The following is a 24,928-nucleotide window of genomic DNA, read 5'->3' as shown; positions in this document are numbered from 1 at the left end:
ATGGACAGAGGACAAGAGGAGAGAAGAGGAGTGTTGACCTGAGAGAGAGAGAGAGAGAGAGAGAGAGAGAGAGAGAGAGAGAGAGAGAGAGAGAGAGAGAGAGAGAGAGAGAGAGAGAGAGAGAGAGAGAGAGAGAGAGAGAGAGAGAGAGAGAGAGAGAGAGAGAGAGAGAGAGAGAGAGAGAGAGAGAGAGAGAGAGAGAGAGAGAGAGAGAGAGAGAGAGAGAGAGAGAGAGAGAGAGAGAGAGAGAGAGAGAGAGAGAGAGAGAGAGAGAGAGATGCCCTTTGTGCCAGATCAACTCTTTCTTATTGCCAGACACTACAGGTTCAGCCAGCTCTGGAAACCATCCAGAACGTTTCTCCCTGCTGAACTACTTACTATCATTCATCTGTCCTGGTCATTGACGTGTGTTTATGTTGTGGTTGAAGAGAGGGTAGTGTTTAGGAAACAGTCGAAGCAGAGAAGACAGACGGGTTGAGTGTTTCACTGTACAGAAAGTAACAGTTACATGAAGAGAGGATGAATGTTTAGGAAACAGCAGAAGCAGAGAGAACAGATATTTAACTCTCAGACAGCAACTCACCTCTAACTGAGGAGCTATGCTGAGCTACACATTAAATCAATTAGAGGCCTTTAAACTCTGCTGGGCTGGAGGAGAGTATGATCAGCATTAACTCAGCATGGGGCTGTATCGTAGAGTAGACAGACATGCCAACACATTATGAAGCACGTTGGTTCCTGTTGGGCAAGTGATGACATGTTTGGCAGACTCTACCACAAACAAACTTTTATCCAACAGAATATTTATTTATATGCGTCTTAATCTGTGTCTTTGATAGTGAGAGAAGAGGAGAGGAAGAGGGGGGACTGAGAATCATGTTCCTGCTGGGACATAAAGGCAGGGTAAACGGTGTGTAGTGGAGCCACTGGTTCAGGAGCAGAGCAGCTGTTACTGTGAGCATCAGTCTGTAATCAACACACTGTTCCACAACACAGGATCACTAACCAAACGGTTAAAGAGGGACAGACAGACAGATAGACAACAGCACAGGTGGGGTGTGAGGGGATACTGACATCTTCCACATCTTAAAACAATATCCTGGCTGGAACTTCGTAAAACATCTAGAACGATCCTTACTGTGTAATTTACTCCTTACTGTGAAGCCCAATAGTGATGTTTTATTTCCTGAGGATACATACACGCTCCATTAGTGTGTGTGTGTGTGTGTGTGTGTGTGTGTGTGTGTGTGTGTGTGTGTGTGTGTGTGTGTGTGTGTGTGTGTGTGTGTGTGTGTGTGTGTGTGTGTGTGTGTGTGTGTGTGTGTGTGGTGGTTTAATTAATTATGGAATAAATAACATCAAGGGAATGTTGCAGAGTCATCGTTCTCCTGGGCTGAGGCGAGGCGAGGGGATTACACACACATACCCAAAAACACACACACACACACACACACACACACACACACACACACACACACACACACACACACACACACACACACACACACACACACACACACACACACACACACACACACACACACACACACACACACACACACACACCTATTATTCCCCCATCCCACACACACTTCCTGACCTCCTGCTGGAGTGTGAGTGCTTGTTCCCTGTAACCTGCAGCATGGCACGCAACCAGATACAGCCAAAAAACCCTGAGATTACACAGCCAGAGACAGACAGAAAACCCTGAGATTACACAGCCAGAGACAGACAGAAAACCCTGAGATTACACAGCCAGAGACAGACAGAAAACCCTGAGATTACACAGCCAGAGACAGACAGAGAATGGCAGAGACGGTCCATATATGTCTTCAGTGATTACTAGTGATCAGACAGTACCAATGACAGCCTCCAAAATGGCACCCAAATGGCACCCTGGTCAAAGGTAGTGCACTGTGTAGGGAATAGGGTGCCATTTGGGACATAAACAAGGTATTGGCAGACCTTGCAGCAGACATCAGCTCCTGAACGGTTTTGAGAACCTGGGGAGGAACATCAAGGTGTTTATGGTGGGGATCTTAACTTATCCAGTTTCACTAGGCAGAACTTAGCAACACCTAAAACTGGCCTGCTGCGACTGTCATGCGGTGGTAACTGGATAGGAGAGAGACAGATTCCTCTTTTTATCATGGGCTGTGTGTACAGATCAATGGTCTATTTTGGAATGTACTTTCTGCTTTACCCAGCAGCCCTACTCTATTAGACAACTCAAAATCCTTAGTTAAAGATTCAACACACTCGCTGTAACACTTGTATTCTCATAGCCCAACCTTGAAGACTCTTGGCTGTATTCTCATAGCTCACCTTGAAGACTCTTGGCTGTATTCTCATAACTCAACCTCGAAGACTCTTGGCTGTATTCTCATAGCTCAACCTCGAAGACTCTTGGCTGTATTCTCATAGCTCACCTTGAAGACTCTTGGCTGTATTCTCATAGCTCAACCTCGAAGACTCTTGGCTGTATTCTCATAGCTCAACCTTGAAGACTCTTGGCTGTATTCTCATAGCTCAACCTTGAAGACTCTTGGCTGTATTCTCATAGCTCACCATGAAGACTCTTGGCCTTATTCTCATAGCTCACCTTGAACACTCATGGCTGTATTCTCATAGCTCAACCTCGAAGACTCTTGGCTGTATTCTCATAGCCCAACCTCGAAGACTCTTGGTTGTATTCTCATAGAACCAGGAACAGATATAGCCCTTGGTTCTCTCCTGACCTGACTGCCCTTAACCAACAGAAAAACATCCTATGGCGTTCTGCATTAGCATCGAACAGCCCCCGTGATATGCAACTTTTCAGGGAAGCTAGAAACCAATATACACAGGCAGTTAGAAAAGCCAAGGCTAGCTTTTTCAAGCAGAAATTTGCTTCCTGCAACACAAACTCAAAAAAGTTCTGGGACACTGTAAAGTCCATGGAGAATAAGAACACCTCCACCCAGCTTCCAACTGCACTGAAGATAGGAAACACTGTCACCACCGACAAATCCACTATAATTGAGAATTTCAATAAGCATTTTTCTACGGCTGGCCATGCTTTCCACCTGGCTACCCCTACCCCGGTCAACAGCACTGCCCTCCCCTCTGCTACTCGCCCACGCCTTCCCCATTTCACTTTCTCCCAAATACAGTCAGCTGATGTTCTGAAAGAGCTGCAAAATCTGGACCCTTACAAATCAGCCGGGCTAGATAATCTGGACCCTTTCTTTCTAAAACTATCTGCTGAAATTGTTGCCACCCCTATTACCAGCCTTTTCAACCTCTCTTTCGTGTCGTCTGAGATTCCCAAAGATTGGAAAGCAGCTGCGGTTATCCCCCTCTTCAAAGGGGGGGACACTCTTGACCCAAACAGCTACAGACCTATATCTATCCTACCCTGCCTTTCTAAGGTCTTCGAAAGCCAAGTCAACAAACAGATTACCGACCATTTCGAATCACACCATACCTTCTCCGCTATGCAATCTGGTTTCAGAGCTGGTCATGGGTGCACCTCAGCCACGCTCAAGGTAATAAACGATATCTTAACCGCCATCGATAGGAAACAATACTGTGCAGCCATATTCATTGACCTGGCCAAGGCTTTTGACTCTGTCAATCACCACATCCTCATCGGCAGACTCGACAGCCTTGGTTTCTCTAATGATTGCCTCGCCTGGTCACCAACTACTTCTCTGATCGAGTTCAGTGTGTCAAATCGGGGGGGCTGTTGTCCGGACCTCTGGCAGTCTCTATGGGGGTGCCACAGGGTTCAATTCTTGGACCGACTCTCTTCTCTGTATACATCAATGATGTCGCTCTTGCTGCTGGTGAGTCTCTGATCCACCTCTACGCAGACGACACTATTCTGTATACTTCTGGCCCTTCTTTTGACACTGTGTTAACAACCCTCCAGGCGAGCTTCAATGCCATACAACTCTCCTTCCGTGGCCTCCAATTGCTCTTAAATACAAGTAAAACTAAATGCATGCTCTTCAACCGATCGCTGCCTGCACCTACCCGCCTGTCCAACATCACTACTCTGGACGGCTCTGACTTAGAATATGTGGACAACTACAAATACCTAGGTGTCTGGTTAGACTGTAAACTCTCCTTCCAGACTCACATCAAACATCTCCAATCCAAAGTTAAATCTAGAATTGGCTTCCTATTCCGCAACAAAGCATCCTTCACTCATGCTGCCAAACATACCCTTGTAAAACTGACCATCCTACCAATCCTCGACTTCGGTGATGTCATTTACAAAATAGCCTCCAAAACCCTACTCAATAAATTGGATGCAGTCTATCACAGTGCCATCCGTTTTGTCACCAAAGCCCCATATACTACCCACCACTGCGACCTGTACACTCTCGTTGGCTGGCCCTCGCTTCATACTCGTCGCCAAACCCACTGGCTCCAGGTCATCTACAAAACCCTGCTAGGTAAAGTCCCCCCTTATCTCAGCTCGCTGGTCACCATAGCAGCACCTACCTGTAGCACGCGCTCCAGCAGGTATATCTCTCTGGTCACCCCCAAAACCAATTCTTCCTTTGGCCGTCTCTCCTTCCAGTTCTCTGCTGCCAATGACTGGAACGAACTACAAAAATCTCTGAAACTGGAAACACTTATCTCCCTCACTAGCTTTAAGCACCAGCTGTCAGAGCAGCTCATAGATTACTGCACCTGTACATAGCCCATCTATAATTTAGCCCAAACAACTACCTCTTTACCTACTGTATTTATTTATTTTGCTCCTTTGCACCCCTTTATTTCTATCTCTACTTTGCACCTTCTTCCACTGCAAACCAACCATTCCAGTGTTTCTTTTTACTTGCTATATTGTATTTACTTCGCCACCATGGCCTTTTTTTATATTTTTATTTATATATATATTTTATTTGCCTTCACCTCCCTTATCTCACCTCACTTACTCACATTGTATATAGACTTATTTTTCACTGTATTATTGACTGTATGTTTGTTTTACTCCATGTGTAACTATGTGTTGTTGTATGTGTCGAACTGCTTTGCTTTATCTTGGCCAGGTCGCAATTGTAAATAAGAACGTGTTCTCAATTTGCCTACCTGGTTAAATAAAGGTTAAATAAATAAAAATAGCCCAACCTCGAAGACTCTTGGCTGTATTCTCATAGCTCAACCTCGAAGACTTGGCTGTATTCTCATAGCTCAACCTCGAAGACTCTTGGCTGTATTCTCATAGCTCACCTTGAAGACTCTTGGCTGTATTCTCATAGCCCAACCTCGAAGACTCTTGGCTGTATTCTCATAGCTCAACCTCGAAGACTCTTGGCTGTATTCTCATAGCTCAACCTCGAAGACTCATGGCTGTATTCTCATAGCTCAACCTCGAAGACTCATGGCTGTATTCTCATAGCTCAACCTCGAAGACTCTTGGCTGTATTCTCATAGCTCAACCTCGAAGACTCTTGGCTGTATTCTCATAGCTCAACCTCGAAGACTCTTGGCTGTATTCTCATAGCTCACCTTGAAGACTCTTGGCTGTATTCTCATAGCTCACCTTGAAGACTCTTGGCTGTATTCTCATAGTTCACCTTGAAGTCTCTTGGCTGTATTCCCATAGCTCAACCTTGAAGACTCTTGGCTATATTCTCATAGCTCAACCTCGAAGACTCTTGGCGGTATTCTCATAGCTCACCTTGAAGACTCTTGGCTGTATTCTCATAGCTCAACCTCGAAGACTCTTGGCGGTATTCTCATAGCTCACCTTGAAGACTCTTGGCTGTATTCTCATAGCTCAACCTTGAAGACTCTTGGCTGTATTCTCATAGCTCACCTTGAAGACTCTTGGCTGTATTCTCATAGCTCAACCATGAAGACACTTGGCTGTATTCTCATAGCTCACCTTGAAGACTCTTGGCTGTATTCTCATAGCTCACCTTGAAGACTCTTGGCTGTATTCTCATAGCTCACCTTGAAGACTCTTGGCTGTATTCTCATAGCTCACCTTGAAGACTCTTGGCCTTATTCTCATAGCTCACCTTGAAGACTCATGGCTGTATTCTCATAGCTCAACCTTGAAGACTCTTGGCTGTATTCTCATAGCTCACCTTGAAGACTCTTGGCTGTATTCTCATAGCTCACCTTGAAGACTCTTAGCTGTATTCTCATAGCTCACCTTGAAGACTCTTGGCTGTATTCTCATAGCTCAACCTTGAAGACTCTTGGCTGTATTCTCATAGCTCAACCTTGAAGACTCTTGGCTGTATTCTCATAGCTCAACCTTGAAGACTCTTGGCTGTATTCTCATAGCTCACCTTGAAGACTCTTGGCTGTATTCTCATAGCTCACCTTGAAGACTCTTGGCTGTATTCTCATAGCTCAACCTTGAAGACTCTTGGCTGTATTCTCATAGCTCACCTTGAAGACTCTTGGCTGTATTCTCATAGCTCAACCTTGAAGACTCTTGGCTGTATTCTCATAGCTCACCTTGAAGACTCTTAGCTGCAACTGGGAGATGATGTGCATACAGTTGACTGTGACTTTTAAGGCAGGTACTGGTTATGAAGTCAGTGAAAAGTCTCAAAGACCTGGAGCAGCAGGCTAAGAGGGATGGAGAAGGAGAGAGTGTATGCTCTGAAGAGAGGGGGAGAAAGTATGCTCTGAAGAGAGGGGAAAAGAGAGAGAGAGAAAGAAAGAAAGAATAAATAAAGAAAAACAAAAGTCAGGGCAGGGTGTGTGTCGGGGACAGACAGGGACAAACAGGGAGCCAGTTCAGTTCAGCTCAGTTCCACAAACCCTCTCCTGTCTGGGAATGAGAGATGCTGCCAGGGTCTGTGTGCTCAGGTAAGCCCACCTGAATGCCCTGACAGACGAAGAGGTGAAGGAGCTCCAAAACACAACAATTAACCGGCTTAAACATGACAGGTGCTCATTCCCCTCTCTACCCCCATCATGTCCTGGTCTAAAAACAGTTCTGACACTTTCTAAGTAATTAGTGTGTGTGTGTGTGTGTGTGTGTGTGTGTGTGTGTGTGTGTGTGTGTGTGTGTGTGTGTGTGTGTGTGTGTGTGTGTGTGTGTGTGTGTGTGTGTGTGTGTGTGTGTGTGTGTGTGTGTGCGTGCGTGTGTGTGTGTGTGTGTGTGTGTGTGTGTGTGTGCGTGCGTGCGTGCGTGCGTGCGTGCGTGCGTGCGTGCGTGCGTGCGTGCGTGCGTGCGTGCGTGCGTGCGTGCGTGCGTGCGTGCGTGCGTGCGTGCGTGCGTGCGTGCGTGCGTGCGTGCGTGCGTGCGTGCGTGCGTGCGTGCGTGCGTGCGTGCGTGCGTGCGTGCGTGCGTGCGTGCGTGCGTGCGTGCGTGCGTGCGTGCGTGCGTGCGTGCGTGCGTGCGTGCGTGCGTGCGTGCGTGCGTGCGTGCGTGTCCTTGAGAGGAGAGGAAAACAGCTGAGAAGTTTCTCCAAACAGAAAAAAACATGAAGCCACAAACAAATGTGTCACTTGGACCATCAGTGATTATTCATTCAAAACCTTGACAAGCCTGACGCCTCCGTGACTGTGACCTCTGTCATCTCTTTTAGCTCAGGATTCAGCCACTGCAAAAACAAGACTAAAGACGCTCTGTGCTTCCTTTATTTCATAATACCAAAGGAAATGTTTTCAGATGGAAAGTTCAGACAATGAATTGTTAAGCTCCTATTCTTTTCATTATGTTCCAATTATACGTCAAGCACAGCAATGAGGTGAAGGATGTGTTTGTAAACCTCTGAGGTTTGTTCTTGTCAATGGGGTTAAGAACACCAATAGATTACCACACAGTCTCTCTGACACACACACACACACAGATACATACAAACGCACACAGACACACACATGCAGAAGTTTATCAATGTAATAGAGGTAAAAGAGGTAATAGTGACGATATGTTATTATCTTTATCAAGACCAAGGTTTATACAACCTTATAACGCATTTCAGCTGGGTGATATTTACATTCACCTTTTGGGCATTTAGCAGTCAGTGCATTCAACTAAGTTAGGTAAAACAACCACACATATTTAGGTTATCTAAAGCCCCAATCCCCCAAAATCTCCCCTGCAAGTTGGGCAGTGTTCATCCCCTTTCGGGATGACATCAATCACTGAGCAGGGACGGCATCTGGCAGCGACCCAAATCTAACCGGTACAAAGGTTATGAGCAGCTTTACAAGATCAACCTTACCTGCATAAACACAGACACACACATATACTGTACACACAAATAGGCTAGTACACGCACATACATGCACGCACACACGCACACTCCCCACTGGATAGAATTAACTTCATAGTGCCAGCATACCTTGGCATGCATCTGACAAGAACTCCCAGTACATTATATATCACACAACTCATCAATAGTCAGCTCATCTCTGCCAGGTAAAATATGTAGTCAACTCCCAGCGTAAAGTGGCATCATTTATCAATTGAAGGCATTAATTTATGGAACTGAAGACTTCAACTTTGCCACGATGAATAGCCCTGTGGCTTCATGCAAACAAGAACTAACATCAGTCTTGTAATACAGCATTATGGAAAGCTCGGAATTCCACAAACATTCTACCACAAAGGGGAGAAAGGAATCGACGTGAAGCAAATGAGAGCACTAATGCCTTGTAATGAGTTCTGTGTGTGAGTGGGCTGCGGCTGCTGCATGCTTAGTGTAGAGGTTTACGTTGGCTGTGAAAGCAGTAACACACAAACACACACACAAACAAACACAAACACACACACAGGGGAGGCAGCCTCCAGCACTGCTCAGATCATTACTAAAACCACTCATGAAAGATAAGCAGCAAGTGAACAATTATTGACTGCATTTGACATTCACCTACTCCTTGTTGAGTGCCTGTCTGACTGCCAAATGACTGATGAAACAAGCTCAGCTAATGAATGAGTCTGAAAGACAGAGAGCCAACAGAGAAACTCTTGCAGTGTTTAGAGGGGAATAGAGAAAATCCTTCATGGTTTATAAGACGAAATAGAGAACGAGAGATAGAGAAAGAGAGAGAGGGGGGGATAGAGAGACACCTTCATGGTTTATAAGACGAGATAGAGAACAAGAGATAGAGAGAGAGACAGAGAGAGAGAGAGAGAGGGAGGGAGGGAGGGAGGGAGGGAGGGAGGGAGGGAGGGAGGGAGGGAGGGAGAAAAGAAAATGGGAGCGAGAGAAGGCCCAGATCCACGCCATTTGCATGAAGAAAATACGGAGGAAAATGGGCCGCAGATCGGGCAGCCTTCTGAGAATCCGTAGGCGAGCGAGTAAACTCCCATTGCCATCCATTCCTCTTGCTAACGTGCAATCATTGGAAAATAAAATTGATGACCTATGATTAAGATTACCCTACCAACAGGACATCAAAAACTGTAACATCTTAAGTTTCACCGAGACGTGTCTGAACGACGATACGGACAATATAGAGCTAGCGGGATTTTCCATGCACCGGCAGAACAGAGACGTCACCTCTGGTAAGACGAGGGGTGGGGGTGTGTGTCTATTTGTCAATAACAGCTGGTGCGTTCTGTGATGTCTAATATTAAAGAAGTCTCGAGGTATTGCTCTCCTGAGGTAGAGTACCTTATGATAAGTTGTAGACCACACTATCTACCAAGAGAGTTCTAATCTATATTATCTATATACAGTATCTATATATTTACCACCACCTTTGCTGGCACAAAGACCGCTCTCAACCAACTCTATGAGGCCATAAGCAAAGAAGAAAATGCTCATCAGAAGCGGCGCTCCTAGTGGCCGGGGATGTTAATGCAGGCAAACTTAAATCAGTTTTACCACATTTTTACCAGTATGTCACATGTGCAGCCAGAGAAAGAAAATCCTAGACCACCTTTACTCCACACACAGAGATGCATACAAAGCTCTCTCTCGCCCTCCATTTGGCAAATCTGACCATAATTATATGCCCTGATTCCTGCTTACAAGCAAAAATTAAAGCAGGAAGAACCAGTGACTCGCTCAATACGGAAGTGGTCAGATGAGGTGGATGCTACACTACAGGACTGTTTTGCTAGCACAGACTGGAATATGTTCCGGGATTCATCCAATGGCATTGAGGAGTACACCACCTCAGTCATCGGCTTCATCAAAAAGTGCATCGACGACGTCGTCCCCACAGTGACTGTACGTACATATCCCAAACAGAAGCCAATGATTACAGGAAACATCCACATCGAGCTAAAGGCTAAAGCTGCCGCTTTCAAGGAGCGCTTATAAGAAATCTCGCTATGCCCTCAGATGAACAATCAAACAACAATACAGGATTAAGATTGAATCCTACTACACCGGCTCTGACGCTCGTCGGATGTGGCAGAGCTTGAAAACTATTACGGGAAACGCAGACGCGAGCTGCCCAGTGACGCGAGCCTACCAGACAAGCCTTTTATGCTCGCTTCGAGGCAAACAACACTGAAGCATGCATGAGAGTACCAGCTGTTCTGGATGGCTGTGTGATAACGCTCTCGGTAGCCGATGTGAACAAAACAAAACAGGTCAACATTCACAAAGCCGCTGGGCCAGACGGATTACCAGGACGTGTACTCAAAGCATACGCAAACCAACTGTCAAGTGTCTTCACTGACAACTTCTCCCTGACCGAGTCTGTAATACCTACATGTTTCAAGCAGACAACCATAGTCCCTGTGCCCAAGGAAGCGAAGGTAACCTGCCTAAATGATTACCGCCCCGTGGCACTCACATCGATAGCCATGAAGTGCTTTGAAAGGCTGGTCATGGTTCACATCAACAGCATCCTCCCGGACACCCTAGACCCACTCCAATTCGCATACCACCCCAACAGATCCACAGATGACACTCTCTCAATCGCATTCCACACTGCCCTTTCTCACCTGGACAAAAGGAACACCTATGTGAGAATGCTGTTCATTGACTACAGCTCAGCGTTCAACATCATAGTGCCCATGAAGCTCACCACTAAGCTAAGGACTCTGGGACTAAACACCTCCCTCTGCAACTGGATCCTGGACTTCCTGACGGGCCGCCCTCAGGTGGTAAGAGTAGGCAACAACACATCTGCCACGCCGATCCTTAACACTGGGGCCCCTCAGGGGTGTGTACTTAGTCCCCTCCTGTATTCCCTGTTCACCCACGACTGTATGGCCAAACACGACTCCAACACCATCATTAAGTTTGCTGACGATACAACAGTGGTAGGCCTGATCACCGACAACAATGAAACTGCCTATAGGGAGGAGGTCAGAAACCTGGCCATGTGGTGCCAGGACAACAACCTCTCCCTCAATGTGAGCAAGACAAAGGAGTTGATCGTGGGACTACAGGAAAAGGCGGGCCGAACAGGCCCCCATGAACATTGACGGGGCTGTAGTGGAGCGGGTCAAGAGTTTCAAGTTCCTTGGTGTCCACATCACCAACGAACTATCATGGTCCAAACATACCAAGACAGTCGTGAAGAGGGCACGACAAAACCTTTTCCCCCTCAGGAGACTGAAAAGATTTGGCATGGGTCCCCAGATCCTCAAAAGGTTCTACAGCTGCACCATCGAGAGCATCCTGACCGGTTGCATCACCGCCTGGTATGGCAACTGCTCGGCATCTGACTGTAAGGCGCTACAGAGGGTAGTGCGACCAACCCAGTACATCACTGAGGCCACGCTTCCTGCCATCCAGGACCTATACAATAGGCGGTGTCAGAGGAAAGCCCATAAAATTGTCAGAGACTCCAGTCACCCAAGTTATAGACTGTTTTCTCTGCCACCGCACGGCAAGCGGTACCGTCTAGGACCAAAAGGCTCCTCAACAGTTTCTACTCCTAAGCCATAAGACTGCTGAACAATTCATAAAATCGCCACCGGACAATTTACATTGACTCGGTACTGGTGCCCCCTGTATATAACCTCGTTATTCTTATTCTTATTCTTATTGTGTTACTTTTTATTATTACTTTTTATTTTAGTCTACTTGGTAAATATTTTCTTAACTTCTCTTGAACTGCACTGTTGGTTAAGGGCTTGAAAGTAAGCATTTCACGGTAAAGTCTACACTTGTTGTATTTGGCCCATGTGACAAATAAAGTTTGATTTGATTTGGTACAGAAGAGAAAGAGAGAGGCAGATCCATGACATTAAGCCAACTGAGATGATAATACAGGTATTGACTGAACTTGACTCCACAGCGACGGGAAGGACTCTGAAGCGGCTTGACTATCACCAGCATGATAAAAACCCATTCAATATTCTCTATGATAAAACCTAAAAAGTATTGCACTTTACAGGGAATGGGGTGCCATTTTGGGATGCCTAGCAGGTTTTATCATAGAGAAGATTGAATGGATGACACCAGTTAACACCCCCATTAGCTCCTCATTCAGCCACACACAGAGCAGCAGATTGCTGTAATGACCTGTGTATTACCTCACTGAACCCCCTGATGTAATAACCTGTGTATTACCTCACTGAACCCCCTGATGTAATAACCTGTGTATTACCTCACTGAACCCCCTGATGTAATAACCTGTGTATTACCTCACTGAACCCCCTGATGTAATAACCTGTGTATTACCTCACTGAACCCCCTGATGTAATAACCTGTGTATTACCTCACTGAACCCCCTGATGTAATAACCTGTGTATTACCTCACTGAACCCCCTGATGTAATAACCTGTGTATTACCTCACTGAACTCCCTGATGTAATAACCTGTGTATTACCTCACTGAACCCCCTGATGTAATAACCTGTGTATTACCTCACTGAACCCCCTGCTGTAATAACCTGTGTATTACCTCACTGAACCACTGCTGTAATAACCTGTATATTACCTCACTGAACCCTCTCCTGTAATAACCTGTGTATTACCTCACTGAACTCCCTGATGTAATAACCTGTGTATTACCTCACTGAACCCCCTGATGTAATAACCTGTGTATTACCTCACTGAACCCCCTGATGTAATAACATGTGTATTACCTCACTGAACCACTGCTGTAATAACCTGTATATTACCTCACTGAACCCTCTCCTGTAATAACCTGTGTATTACCTCACTGAACCCCCTGATGTAATAACCTGTGTATTACCTCACTGAGCCTCACTGAACCCCCTGATTACTCCCAGGTCGAGGGTAAGGGTGGGTGGGGTTGGGGGGTGGGGGTGTACAGGTGGTGTTTAGAGGCCCAGAGAAGAGCCTGTGGGAAAAGAGGCCCTTGTCTGAGGACCTCTTTGTATTCCATCAGACCGTCACAGCCGTGGAAGAGCAGAAGAAAGAACACACTGTCAGCCACTCGACTTAAACTAATCACGAAGCACCAGCCGCATCCACCACCATTTACACCGCCTCACATGGCAACTACATCCTGAATGGCACCCAATTCTCTATATAGTGCACTACTTTTCACCAGGGCCAATAGGGCTTTGGTCAAAAGTAGTGCCCTATGTGGGGAATAAGGTGCAATTTGGGATGCAGCCACTACCTCTCATCGCAGACACTGCCTCTCATCGCAGACACTGCCTCTCATCGCAGACACTACCTCTCATCGCAGACACTGCCTCTCATCGCAGACACTGCCTCTCATCGCAGACACTACCTCTAATCGCAGACACTGCCTCTCATCGCAGACACTTCCTCTCATCGCAGACACTGCCTCTCATCGCAGACACTACCTCTCATCGCAGACACTGCCTCTCATCGCAGACACTTCCTCTCATCGCAGACACTGCCTCTCATCGCAGACACTACCTCTCATCGCAGACACTGCCTCTCATCGCAGACACTGCCTCTCATCGCAGACACTTCCTCTCATCGCAGACACTACCTCTCATCGCAGACACTGCCTCTCATCGCAGACACTGCCTCTCATCGCAGACACTACCTCTCATCGCAGACACTTCCTCTCATCGCAGACACTGCCTCTCATCGCAGACACTACCTCTCATCGCAGACACTGCCTCTCATCGCAGACACTGCCTCTCATCGCAGACACTGCCTCTCATCGCAGACACTACCTCTCATCGCAGACACTACCTCTCATCGCAGACACTTCCTCTCATCGCAGACACTTCCTCTCATCGCAGACACTGCCTCTATCGCAGACACTGCCTCTCATCGCAGACACTGCCTCTCATCGCAGACACTGCCTCTCATCGCAGACACTGCCTCTCATCGCAGACACTGCCTCTCATCGCAGACACTGCCTCTCATCGCAGACACTGCCTCTCATCGCAGACACTGCCTCTCATCGCAGACACTGCCTCTCATCGCAGACACTGCCTCTCATCGCAGACACTACCTCTAATCGCAGACACTGCCTCTCATCGCAGACACTACCTCTAATCGCAGACACTTCCTCTCATCGCAGACACTGCCTCTCATCGCAAACACTGCCTCTCATCGCAGACACTGCCTCTCATCGCAGACACTGCCTCTCATCGCAGACACTGCCTCTCATCGCAGACACTGCCTCTCATCGCAGACACTGCCTCTCATCGCAGACACTGCCTCTCATCGCAGACACTGCCTCTCATCGCAGACACTGCCTCTCATCGCAGACAGAGCTCAAGGTGAGAGTATTGTTATGCTAATTCAAGTGGCCCAATGAATGTTACTTTTATTACATTGCTGAGAGGTGTTCAACAGGAGTCCTGTGAACTGGACTTGTGCTACATAATGATCCAACATACTGTACGTATACAATTCCAGCCTGCTTCCACATCCCCCTTAGAGAAACCTCACAGCACTGTAGGACTACATGCTAAACGTGATAAAATCATGCCCCAACAAGCTGCTGGAACAACTGAAGATTCCTTACTGCCTCAAAGAACAGTTCCTGCCTTAAAGTAAATTTTGTCTAAATGTTTTAAACAGATTTCCATCAGTCCTCTATCTGGCCTCACTCAAGCAGAACTTCAAGCGGGGGGGACTTCAACATTGTTTTATACACTGCTGTTGTTGTTAAAAGGGATTACCTGCTGCTCGGTTCTATACCACTATGTTATATCTAGAGCCCCATTCATGCCAATGCACTCATCTACTGCAGCTTAGATTTTCTCCTTCACTAAAAAGATTAGGCTCCAGCTGGAAAATCCTCCATCCACAATGTTGGCTCACAAAAAGCCTCTCAACTATTAAAATAGTTAGATGTGGTATTATTTGATGTAAACAAGCACCATCAGTAAAACATTTATAGAATGACTTACCATTGTCCTCAATGGAGAAAAAGAAGATGTCGCTCGTAGCATTGTGACCATCTCTTAGCACGTAGCAAATCTTCATGTCATCAATTTCAGCTGAAAAATACAATCAGATTGATGTAATTTACTCTTCTACTCGTCTAGAAACATATTGCGCTTGAATGTATAGTTCATGCCTTGCATGTTGCCTAATAGACTTAAGAAAGAGTGAGAAAATGAATAACGCTGATATGCTAGGCAGGGTACATAATACAATACAATATTACATTTGATATGCATATCTGTGATGAACAGTTGTTAGACAGTTCTCTATTATAGCTTTTCTGATGTGGCTTAAGACTACTTCTACATCTCATATCACTGAACTACTACAACCTACTTGCCTGGTATGGCAACTGCTCGGCCTCAGACCGCAAGGCACTACAGAGGGTAGTGCGTACGGCCCAGTACATCACTGGGGCCAAGCTTCCTGCCACCCAGGACCTCTAAACCAGGCAGAGTCAGAGGAAGGCCCTAAAAATTGTCAAAGACTCCAGCCACCCAAGTCCTACACTGTTCTCTCTGCTACTGCACGGCAAGCGGTACCGGAGCGCCAAGTCTAGGTCCAAAAGGCTTCTTAATAACAGCGTAAGCCATAAGACTCTTTAAAAGCTAATCAAAGGGCTACACAGACCCCTTTTTTACGCTGCTGCTACTCTCTGTTTATTATCTATGTATAGTCACTTTAACTCTACCTACATGTACATATTACCTCAATTATCTCGACAACCGGTGCCCCTGCACATTGACTCTGTACCGGTACCCCATGTATATAGCCTCGCTATTGTTATTTTACTGCTGCTGTTTAATTATTATTATTATTTAAAAAAAATCTTCTATTTTTTACTTAACACGTATTTTTCTTTAAACTTCTTAAAGCATTGTTGGTTAAGGGCTTGTAAGTAAGCATTTCACCGTAAGGTCTACAGCTGTTGTATTCGGCGCATGTGACAAATACAATTTGATTTGATTTATACACTGTTGGACAACTTATATGGATGAAGCCTCAGCAGTAAAAAAGAAGAAGAACACAGGAGAGGAGGGCTGAATTAACTCAGGCTGTTTAGTGTCTGTCTATCTATTAGTCTGCTGAAAGACAGGGACCATAAAGAAGAGGCAGACTGCAGAAGCTACACCACATCACGTCTGTCTGCCGCATCCGCTAACAACGCTATGCTGGAGTGGGTTCTTAAGACTGATACTATCTAGGAGGAGCGTTGGTTCTGGAGTGGCTTCTTTATAGGTCGGGAGGCTGCTATCAGGGAGGAGGGTGTGAGGTGTATTACTGCTATCTTCTATATTTGATGTCAAAACATTTCCCTTCAAAGCGGCCGGCTCATAAAAATGTAAAGCCAGTTTTGGGACACTGCCGCCGGCTATGCCGGATAAGCTAGAGTTATTTACTGTCTGTTTACCAGCGATGGATCTGCCTGAAATATTTAACAGGTTTGCAGAAGGAGAAAGCAGCGGGAGGAGAATGGGGATGAATGGGGGTCAGTAAATAAAGGAGAGAATGGGTCCACGTCCAACCCAAATGGCACCCTATTTCCTATACTGTATAGTGCACTACTTTTTACCAGAGCCCATAGAAGTGCACTATATATGGAATAAGGTGCCATTTGGGATGCAGCCATATAGAGATCGATTGGGGTCTAATTCATACATTCCTTACTGACTGTGTTACTATTTACTTACCCTACCTTTTCATTTGTACTGTAGACTGGGCTGTATGTATGTAGTTGTTCTATACTGTAGCTATTTCTGAGGCTTAAACAAAGGTTGGCCTGCTGTCACTGTGAGTGAAGTTAACACATCTCTCTCTCTCTCTCTCTCTCTCTCTCTCTCTCTCTCTCTCTCTCTCTCTCTCTATCTCTCTCCCTACCTCTCTCTCTCCCTCTCCTCCACTCTCTCTCTACTGTATCTCTCCATACCTCTCTATTTGCTCTCTTTCTCTCTCTCTCTCTCTCTCTCTCTCTCTCTCTCTCTCTCTCTCTCTCTCTCTCTCTCTCTCTCTCTCTCTCTCAGACAGGGTATTCATGTTCTCACTCTCTATTCTTCATGTCTGTGGCCCCCTACCTTCATGTAAGGTCAAATCTGCTGGTATTTACTCAAGCGCTATAATACTCCGTAGAAGATTACTAGATGAGGTTTGGGGTAGGAGAAACCACTGCCCTGTGAAAACCTATCTTTCTGTTTGAAGAAATTGTTGAACGCCATTCAAAAACACCTCTAGAAAGACAAAAGATTTCTCTGTCAAGTTAAGCTTAATTTCTGAACACCACTGTGTAGTTGCGGCCAATGACCATACTACAGTAGTTACATAGTACCATTATACAGGTAAGTAAGCTCTTAATCCATTATAACGGCAACAGCGCTACAGCTCTAAGTGAGAATTACTCAACAGCTTATGAAGAATGAAAAAAAAAAAACATTGGATAATAAAGTTATATTGTACTTGTAAAAGACTAAAGTATAGTAGAGTATATCTTTTTATTTAAAGTAACGGTCGTCTTACCTTGAGTGAATGTGGTGACGGTAGTGTTGCCTGTACCCAGGTTGATGAGGTATCCATGTTCTGGTCCCACGGTGATCTTAAAGGTGACAGATAGCTGAAGACTATCCCTGTCCTCGGCCTTAAGAGTCTTAGAGGTGATGAGGAACCCCAGGTGACCCGTCTCTAACACCCTCAGGGTGGGCCCCCCTTTATTCACCACGATCTGGGGCACCCCGTTATCCACCGATAGGATCGTGATCTTCATCATCTGGGGGCGCCGCGTCTCGAACACGGTGTCTGGGAACACGTAGAAGTCGGTGTGCGTCCCGTCAGTCACGGTAAAGGAGAAAGAATCCTTGGAGGACTCAGTACCGTCGTGTTTGTAGCTGATGAGGTTCTCGTTCAGGTCCTGTTTGGTGAAGGAGGAGACGGGGCGGGTGTTGTTGAAGAGGAGGCGACCGTGGACAGGGACCTGGGTGACCGTGAACTTCAGGAGGGGGTCAGCCGTGTCGCGGTCCTCTGCGGTCAGCTCGAAGGGCGTGATGAGTTTGTTCTCTCCCTCGTTAACCACCAGGCTGTGAACCGTTAGAACCGGTTTCTTGTTGTCCACGTCGGTGATGGAGACACGGAACGTGCGGAACACAGGGTTGTAACCGTCGGTGACCTCGAACTCAAAGCTGTCCATCTTCACCTCATCATCGGCCGTGTGGATGTAGTACACCTGTATTATTATACAAATTGCACACATGAAAATACATATTTTTTATTTATAAGTATTTATTTTATTTTATTGAGAATAACACAAAGGAAAAAAAACAAAAGATCGAAGTACCTTGCTCCCAGCTAGCTGGAGCTGGGTAAAGGAGGAGATGGGCATTCCAGGGCCGTCGGTACACTCCAGATGGCCTCTCTGTGGGGCTCTGGTGATGGTGAAAACCAGGTGTTCGTCGGGACTGTTGAGGTCACTGGTGCTGAGCAGGTCTGTGGTCAACGTTACTCTACCGCCTTCTTTCAGAGAGACCCCCTTACTGACCACGTCAGGGAACACCATGTCGATGCCGCCCACCGTCACGTAGAAGTACCTGTCAAAAGACAAAAAGAATATAACAAATAAACAAAACAAACAATTGCAAGACGATCCATTAGGAGACACCCTGACAAACTGAAATGTCATACCTAGCAAGAATCATCATCATTTTTTTTTCAAGTTGATTATTCTATTGTTGTAGTTGTGGTGTATTGTTTGTATTTTAGAAAACCTCAATAAACACATTTGTAAAAATGAAGTACCTGTCGATCAGAGGGTTGATCCCGTCCGTCACGTCAAACTTGATAAGGTCCCGGATTCCTTCCTGCCCGTTGTGGATATAGACGATGAGAGCCTGGTCCACCTGGTACTGGGTGAAGTTCATCCCCACTGTGATGTTCTCTAACGTCCCGTAAGGGGTTCTCCTCTGTAACAACCCCTGGCCCGGCCCGTAGCGAACAACGTACGTCAGAGTACTATCCTCAGAGTCCAGGTCGGTGGCTTTTAAAACGTTGTTATCGATCACTTTAACGTCTCCTATCTCTATCTCCAGACCGTCGTTGATGGCCATCCTGGGTGTCTCGTCATCTACAGAGATAATCATAACAATGATGGTCTTCTCCACGGTATATTTACCGTCCGTCAGGATTAAGTCAAAGCTGTCCTCCTTGGTCTCCGAGTCATCGTGTTCATACACTATACTGGAGGCTTCCCTGATCTGGTCCAGGGTGAAGTTGGTGACTGTGACGGTGCCGGTTGTCAGCTGGTTGAGGATGAAGCCGTGCTTTGGTGGTTTGGTGATGATGAAAGTGAGTTCGTCCGAGGGGATGTCCGTGTCGGCTCCGTTCAGGATGGGTGTGTCGATGACGATATTCATCCCTTCCATGACGACAAACTCCCTCATATAGATCTCTGGCTTCTCATCGTTGGACGGGATGATAGCAATGGGGAAGAAATGTCTCTCGGAGAAGTTGATGCCGTCAGAGCATCTGAACGTGAACCTGTCCTCTACCGGCTCCACTCTTTTATGGATGCTTTGGACGTAGTAGATGTGGTTTTGTCTGATGTCCTTGATGGTGAATGCACTGATCGCTGTCCCAGACCTGGACTTCTCTGAGCCTGGGGCCGGGGAGATGTTCTCCACGTAGCCTGACGTGGGCTGGACGATGATGGTACAAAGCAGGTCGTCATTAGGAGTGTCCATATCATCAGCGCTAATGTGAAAAATCTCAATCACATTCTTCTCTCCCTCTACGACAGTGAACTGTGGGCCTACGAACACCTCTGGAGCCTGGCTGTCCATGGGGAGGATGGTGATCTGAACCCTGACCCCCGTGACCCTGTTGCCCCCTACCGTCCACTCATCAGACATGTCTGTCAGCGTCAGATTAAAGTAGTCGTATTTAGTGGTGGGGCCGATCTCTCCGCTGGTGTGGGCGTACACCACCAGTCCGTTAATGACGTCAGCCTGGGTGAAGCTTCCAGATTGGACCCCGTTCACCAGGATCTCCCCGAAAACCGGTGGGTCCTCCAGGATGAAGGTCAAACGGAGGTCGTCTGTGTCCTCGTCCCTCCCCTGGATGACTTTAGTCGTGATCTCAGTGGCTCCGTTCTCCAGGACGTCAATGTAGGACCCGATGGTTCCGGCCGGTAGGCTGATGGTCGGGGTCTCGTCATCGATGGGCTTCACGGTAACCCTGATGGTGATGGTCACAACATGGATGCCGTCACTGACATCCAGCTGGAAGAAATCGCTGGTGGACTCGTCTCCGTTGTGGATGTAGGAGATCCTGTCGTTAGCGATGTCCAACAGGTTGAACGCGTCTCCTTTGGTCAGGTCGGTGAAGGTGTACTGGACCGTGCCGTGCTGAGGGGGCTGAGTTAGAGTGAAGGAGATCTGGCTACTGTCCGTGTCTAAGTCCACAGTATCCAGCTCAGCTCTGGTGATTTTGTGTGTTCCCCGCTCGAATATAGTGAAGCCAGTGTTGGTTATCTGAGGCGGCTTGTTGTCGACAGGCTGCAGGAATATAGAGAACGTTCCGGTGACAGTATTCCCTGACGTATCCTCCACCGTGTACTGGAGCTGCAGAACATGGGCTGTGATCCCCAGCTCCAGGTCAGGTGGTTTGTATGATATCTTATGGTGATTGACCTGAGCCTGAGTAAACTCAGTCACTACAGTGTCTGGACTCTCTGTTAACACAATAGACCCCAGTACCACAGGGCTGTTCTCGTCTGTGTCTGTCGGGGGGTGGGTGACGGTGTACTTCAGATCTCTGTCCTCTGAGTCCAGGTCAGTGTAGCGTAGAAACTTCTTACGGAAGTAGGTGAGCTGGTACTCGTGTACGGTCATCTGGAGGGTGGTACCAGGATACAGCTCAGGGGGGATGTCATCCACAGGCAGAACCTTGATGATGAACGAGCTCTGTTTTGATTGGTTAGGGGGGTCATTATCATCCTGGACCCGGAATACAAACTGGTCCATGACTGTGTCAGTGCTGTGAGGCCCTGTGTGTCTGTAAAACAACTTCCCATCTGTGATATCCTGCTGCAGCCACTCTGTAACCTCTTTCTCATACAGCTCATCCTCAGCATTAAACCTCCAGGTGGATGGGTCCTCTGGGGCCTCTGACTGCCTCAGCAGCACCTCCCCTATAGGCGAGAACGGCGCCTCTATGGCGAACCTGATAGTGGAGTCCTCAGAGTCGATGTCTGCAGCGCTGAGTGTGAGTGGCGAAATGAGCATCATCTGGTTCTTGAAGAGGATTAACCCCGTGTTGGCATTGATAATGGGCGGCTCATCATCCGTGGGAACGATTGTCAGGGGAAACAGGAACTCCACTTCGTGCTTCCCATCCGTCATCCGGAAGATAATGTTGTCGCTGTACGTGTCGCTGCCGTCGTGCTGGTAGATGACCACGCCTCCGTCCAGATCAGCCGGAGTGAAGAACTTCCTGCGTGACCCGAGCACTGTCAGCTGGCCATGCCGCAACCCGTCGACCACCGTGATCTTGACATCATCCAGGTTGTCCTCGTCACTGACCTCTAGGTTGTGAGAGCTGGACAGTGGTCTGGACTGACCCTCGTAGAGAAGCTGACCCGTATTCCTGGTGACTACTGGAGCAAGCGTGTTCATAGGTTTCACTACAATCATGAAGGCAAACGGGTCAGACACAGCCCCCTCAGTGTCCACCACCTCAAACTCTATCTGGAAGATACGTTCTGTCTCAGAGTCCACAGACGGAGGCTTGTAGGCTATCTTTAGTTCTTTGAGGTCTCCCTGGTAGAAAGAGGTGATGGGCAGGTTCCGGTCATCTGTACTGACTATGTACCCCTCCTCGAAGGAGAGGGGGGAGGTGATGTTGAAGATAAGGTTGTCAGGGTTAGACTCAATGTCCTCAGCAGCCAGCATGTCGGGGGTGATGGCTGTCATGACAAACTGATCCACCTCCATCATCATCATGGCCACGAAGCTGGGTTTAGGACCCGTGTTTTCCTCTCCATTCTTTATACGCACCATCATCTGGAAAAACTCCTGCTTCAGCAGATTACCCTCTTTATCTTGTAATTCCACAATCATTGGGAAATAATCTCTATTGGGTGATTTGTGTGCAAAAGTGTGCTGATAGCGTATATTCATTTTAATAAATTCGTCACAGTCCACCATTTTTCCAAGTTTTCTCTCATCCACAAGCTTCCCATACCTGGGCAATGCACTGCCACTGGAGAGAGACGTTATTTTACACTGATGTTCACTTCTATCATAGGTGAACTCCAGAATCTTACTGTCAATGGAGTTACTAGTGCCAAGCAGTTTGTCAACAGTCAGAGGCATGTTTCTGGTTAACACTTCCAACTGTGTGAAAATCACCTCCACTTCCATCATAAACGGGATGATTATGGTGTCGGTATGAGTGTCATATCTGAGCTGTAGCCTCACCCTATCCTGCGGGGGGCTCCTGGATCCGAAGTGAGAATACTTTACGTCATTGGGACCAAATTCACAGGGAAACTTTTTGGGAGAGAGCTGCCCGGGCCTCTGGGAGAGCGGGTCGTTATCCAGAACCGTTATACTACATCTGTCTCCCGGTTGTACTTGGATTACCAGATCATTGATAGGATCAATGAATACTGCTCTCCCGAAAGGCACGCGTATTCCATTGTTGGCCACCAATATAGCATCCTCTGACAGTTCCGATCTCAATGCGTATGATAATCCATAACTGTCGAAAACCTGCGCAGCGGAGTCACCTGTCACAATCACCGCGATCAAAGCAGAGAGCAAAAAAATAGCGCCAGTACCAGTCCCTTGGCGTTGCAACAGCGGAGAAATAATCCAAGCCATTTGGAGAGAGAAGCCAATGCAAAAACGCGTAGAATTTTACACATAAAATACAGAAAAAAGCTGTGCAGTGCAGCTAAAGTTATGAGAGTATAAAATTACTGTTGATAAATATCTCACTCGCATCCGCGCTGAGGTGTACCATTCTCTCTCTCTCCGCTGCTCTCTTCTGTTCAGGATAAACTTCATGCACTTGGAGCCCCGGAGTGAGAGATACGCCCTCTCGTCCGCCAATTGGAGGATATTTAGGCTGGAATGCGTTTATTGATTTTTGAATGGAAGGGAAAGATGGCAATCAAAACCCGAAAACGCTAGTGCATGGGTTGGATTTGAAGAAGCAGGTTGATTAAGGTGCGAAATTCTACCGAAAAATACATTTAAACTTGAATAGGAATGATGTGTGCAGTCAGGTAGGCCTTAATAAACCAATAAACCTTAAATGGGCAATCTGCAGTTAAAACAATGACAAAGCAGTCAGGCACCCCCGCCACTGATTTGGTAAATAGCTGCGTGATGGGGATGGAGACATTTAACCACTCAAATTTCATAGACAGAGCTATGGATACAAGGACTGACCATCCATGAGATGGTCGTTTTAACCATGTTTTGAGGCGATACAGTGTTTGTTTACAGTTACTTTGTTTACAAACAAAGGAGTAAAACAAGCTTATATTTTAACACAATTTAACTAAGGTCATGAGGCATGTATACATTGTTTTTTTCAAAGAATCTATGGGTATAGATAGGCATATGGGTATTTAAAAGTCCACAAATGGATATAGCAATCATAGTGCCCTTTGAATCTCTTTCTTTTGTAATTAGTTGACAGTAGGCCTAAACACAAATGTCCAAAACATATTAGGCTTAATTGGCCCTCTTCAACAGCAATGGAAACGCTGTAGGTAAGTCGGTTATTATTGCCCCAAAAATTACAACATTTTAATAATAAGCCTATATATAACAAGTCAACACAGTATATCAATAAATAGGATGAACTATGCTACATTAACATAACAAATCTCCATCAACATTTCATGAAGATATTTTTACAAAACATTTTGATTTGCATTAAATAGTTTACACATTATATCCTAAAATAGAGGATTATATGTGTATAAAAATCAAAATAGGGTAGAGTTTAAGGACACATGTTCGAGCTCCCTCTTGTGGTGTAATAGAATGTATCGTTTTGGGTAGCTCTGGTCCAGGGCAAAGCCATCTATGGTATACACTACCTTTCAAAAGTTTGGGGTCACTTAGACATGTCCTGGTTTTTGAAAGAAAAGCACATTTTTTGTCCATTAAAATAAAATAAAATAGATCAGAAATACAGTGTAGACATTGTTAATGTTGTAAATGTCTATTGTAGCTGGAAATGGCAGATTCTTTATGGAATATCTACATAGGCGTACAGAGGCCCATTATCAGCAACATCAATCCTGTGTTCCAATGGCACGTTGTGTTAGCTAATCCAAGTTGATCCTTTTAAAAGGCTAATTGATCATTAGAAAACCCTTTTGCAATTATGTTAGCACAGGGGAAAACTGTTATTCTGATTAAAGAAGCAATAAAACTGGCCTTCTTCAGACTAGTTGAGTATCTGGAGCATCAGCATTTGTGGGTTCAATTACAGGCTCAAAATGGCTAGAAACAAAGCACTTTCTTCTGAAACTTGTCAGTCTATTCTTGTTCTGAGAAATGAAGGCTATTCCATGCGAGAAATTGCCAAGACACTGAAGATCTTGTACAATGCTGTGTACTATTCCCTTCACAGAACAGCACAAACTGTCTCTAACCAGAATAGAAAGAGGAGTGGGAGGCCCCGGTGCACAACTGAGCA

The 24,928-nt window shown here is 46.3% G+C and overlaps 1 protein-coding gene across 1 annotated transcript in view; it reads right to left on the bottom strand.

Moving 5' to 3' along the window:
* The window catches only part of LOC139547952 (FRAS1-related extracellular matrix protein 2-like), a 121,951-nt gene extending 98,719 nt beyond the window's left edge, over positions 1-23,232 (bottom strand). The window contains exons 1-4 of the mRNA XM_071357185.1: positions 19,010-23,232; positions 18,552-18,801; positions 17,741-18,440; positions 15,193-15,282 (exon numbers count right to left, since the gene is read on the bottom strand). Of these exons, the coding sequence (XP_071213286.1) occupies positions 15,193-15,282; positions 17,741-18,440; positions 18,552-18,801; positions 19,010-23,091 (5,122 nt within the window). The 5' untranslated portion in view covers positions 23,092-23,232. The remainder of the gene's footprint in view (positions 1-15,192; positions 15,283-17,740; positions 18,441-18,551; positions 18,802-19,009) is intronic.
* Between the last annotated feature and the right edge of the window lie 1,696 nt (positions 23,233-24,928).

The sequence above is a fragment of the Salvelinus alpinus genome, chromosome 21, assembly GCF_045679555.1.
Source record: "Salvelinus alpinus chromosome 21, SLU_Salpinus.1, whole genome shotgun sequence".
In the NCBI taxonomy this organism is placed as follows: Eukaryota; Metazoa; Chordata; class Actinopteri; order Salmoniformes; family Salmonidae; genus Salvelinus; species Salvelinus alpinus.
The sequence above is the reverse complement of the archived record's forward strand: the minus strand, read 5'-3'. Positions and strand labels throughout refer to the sequence as shown.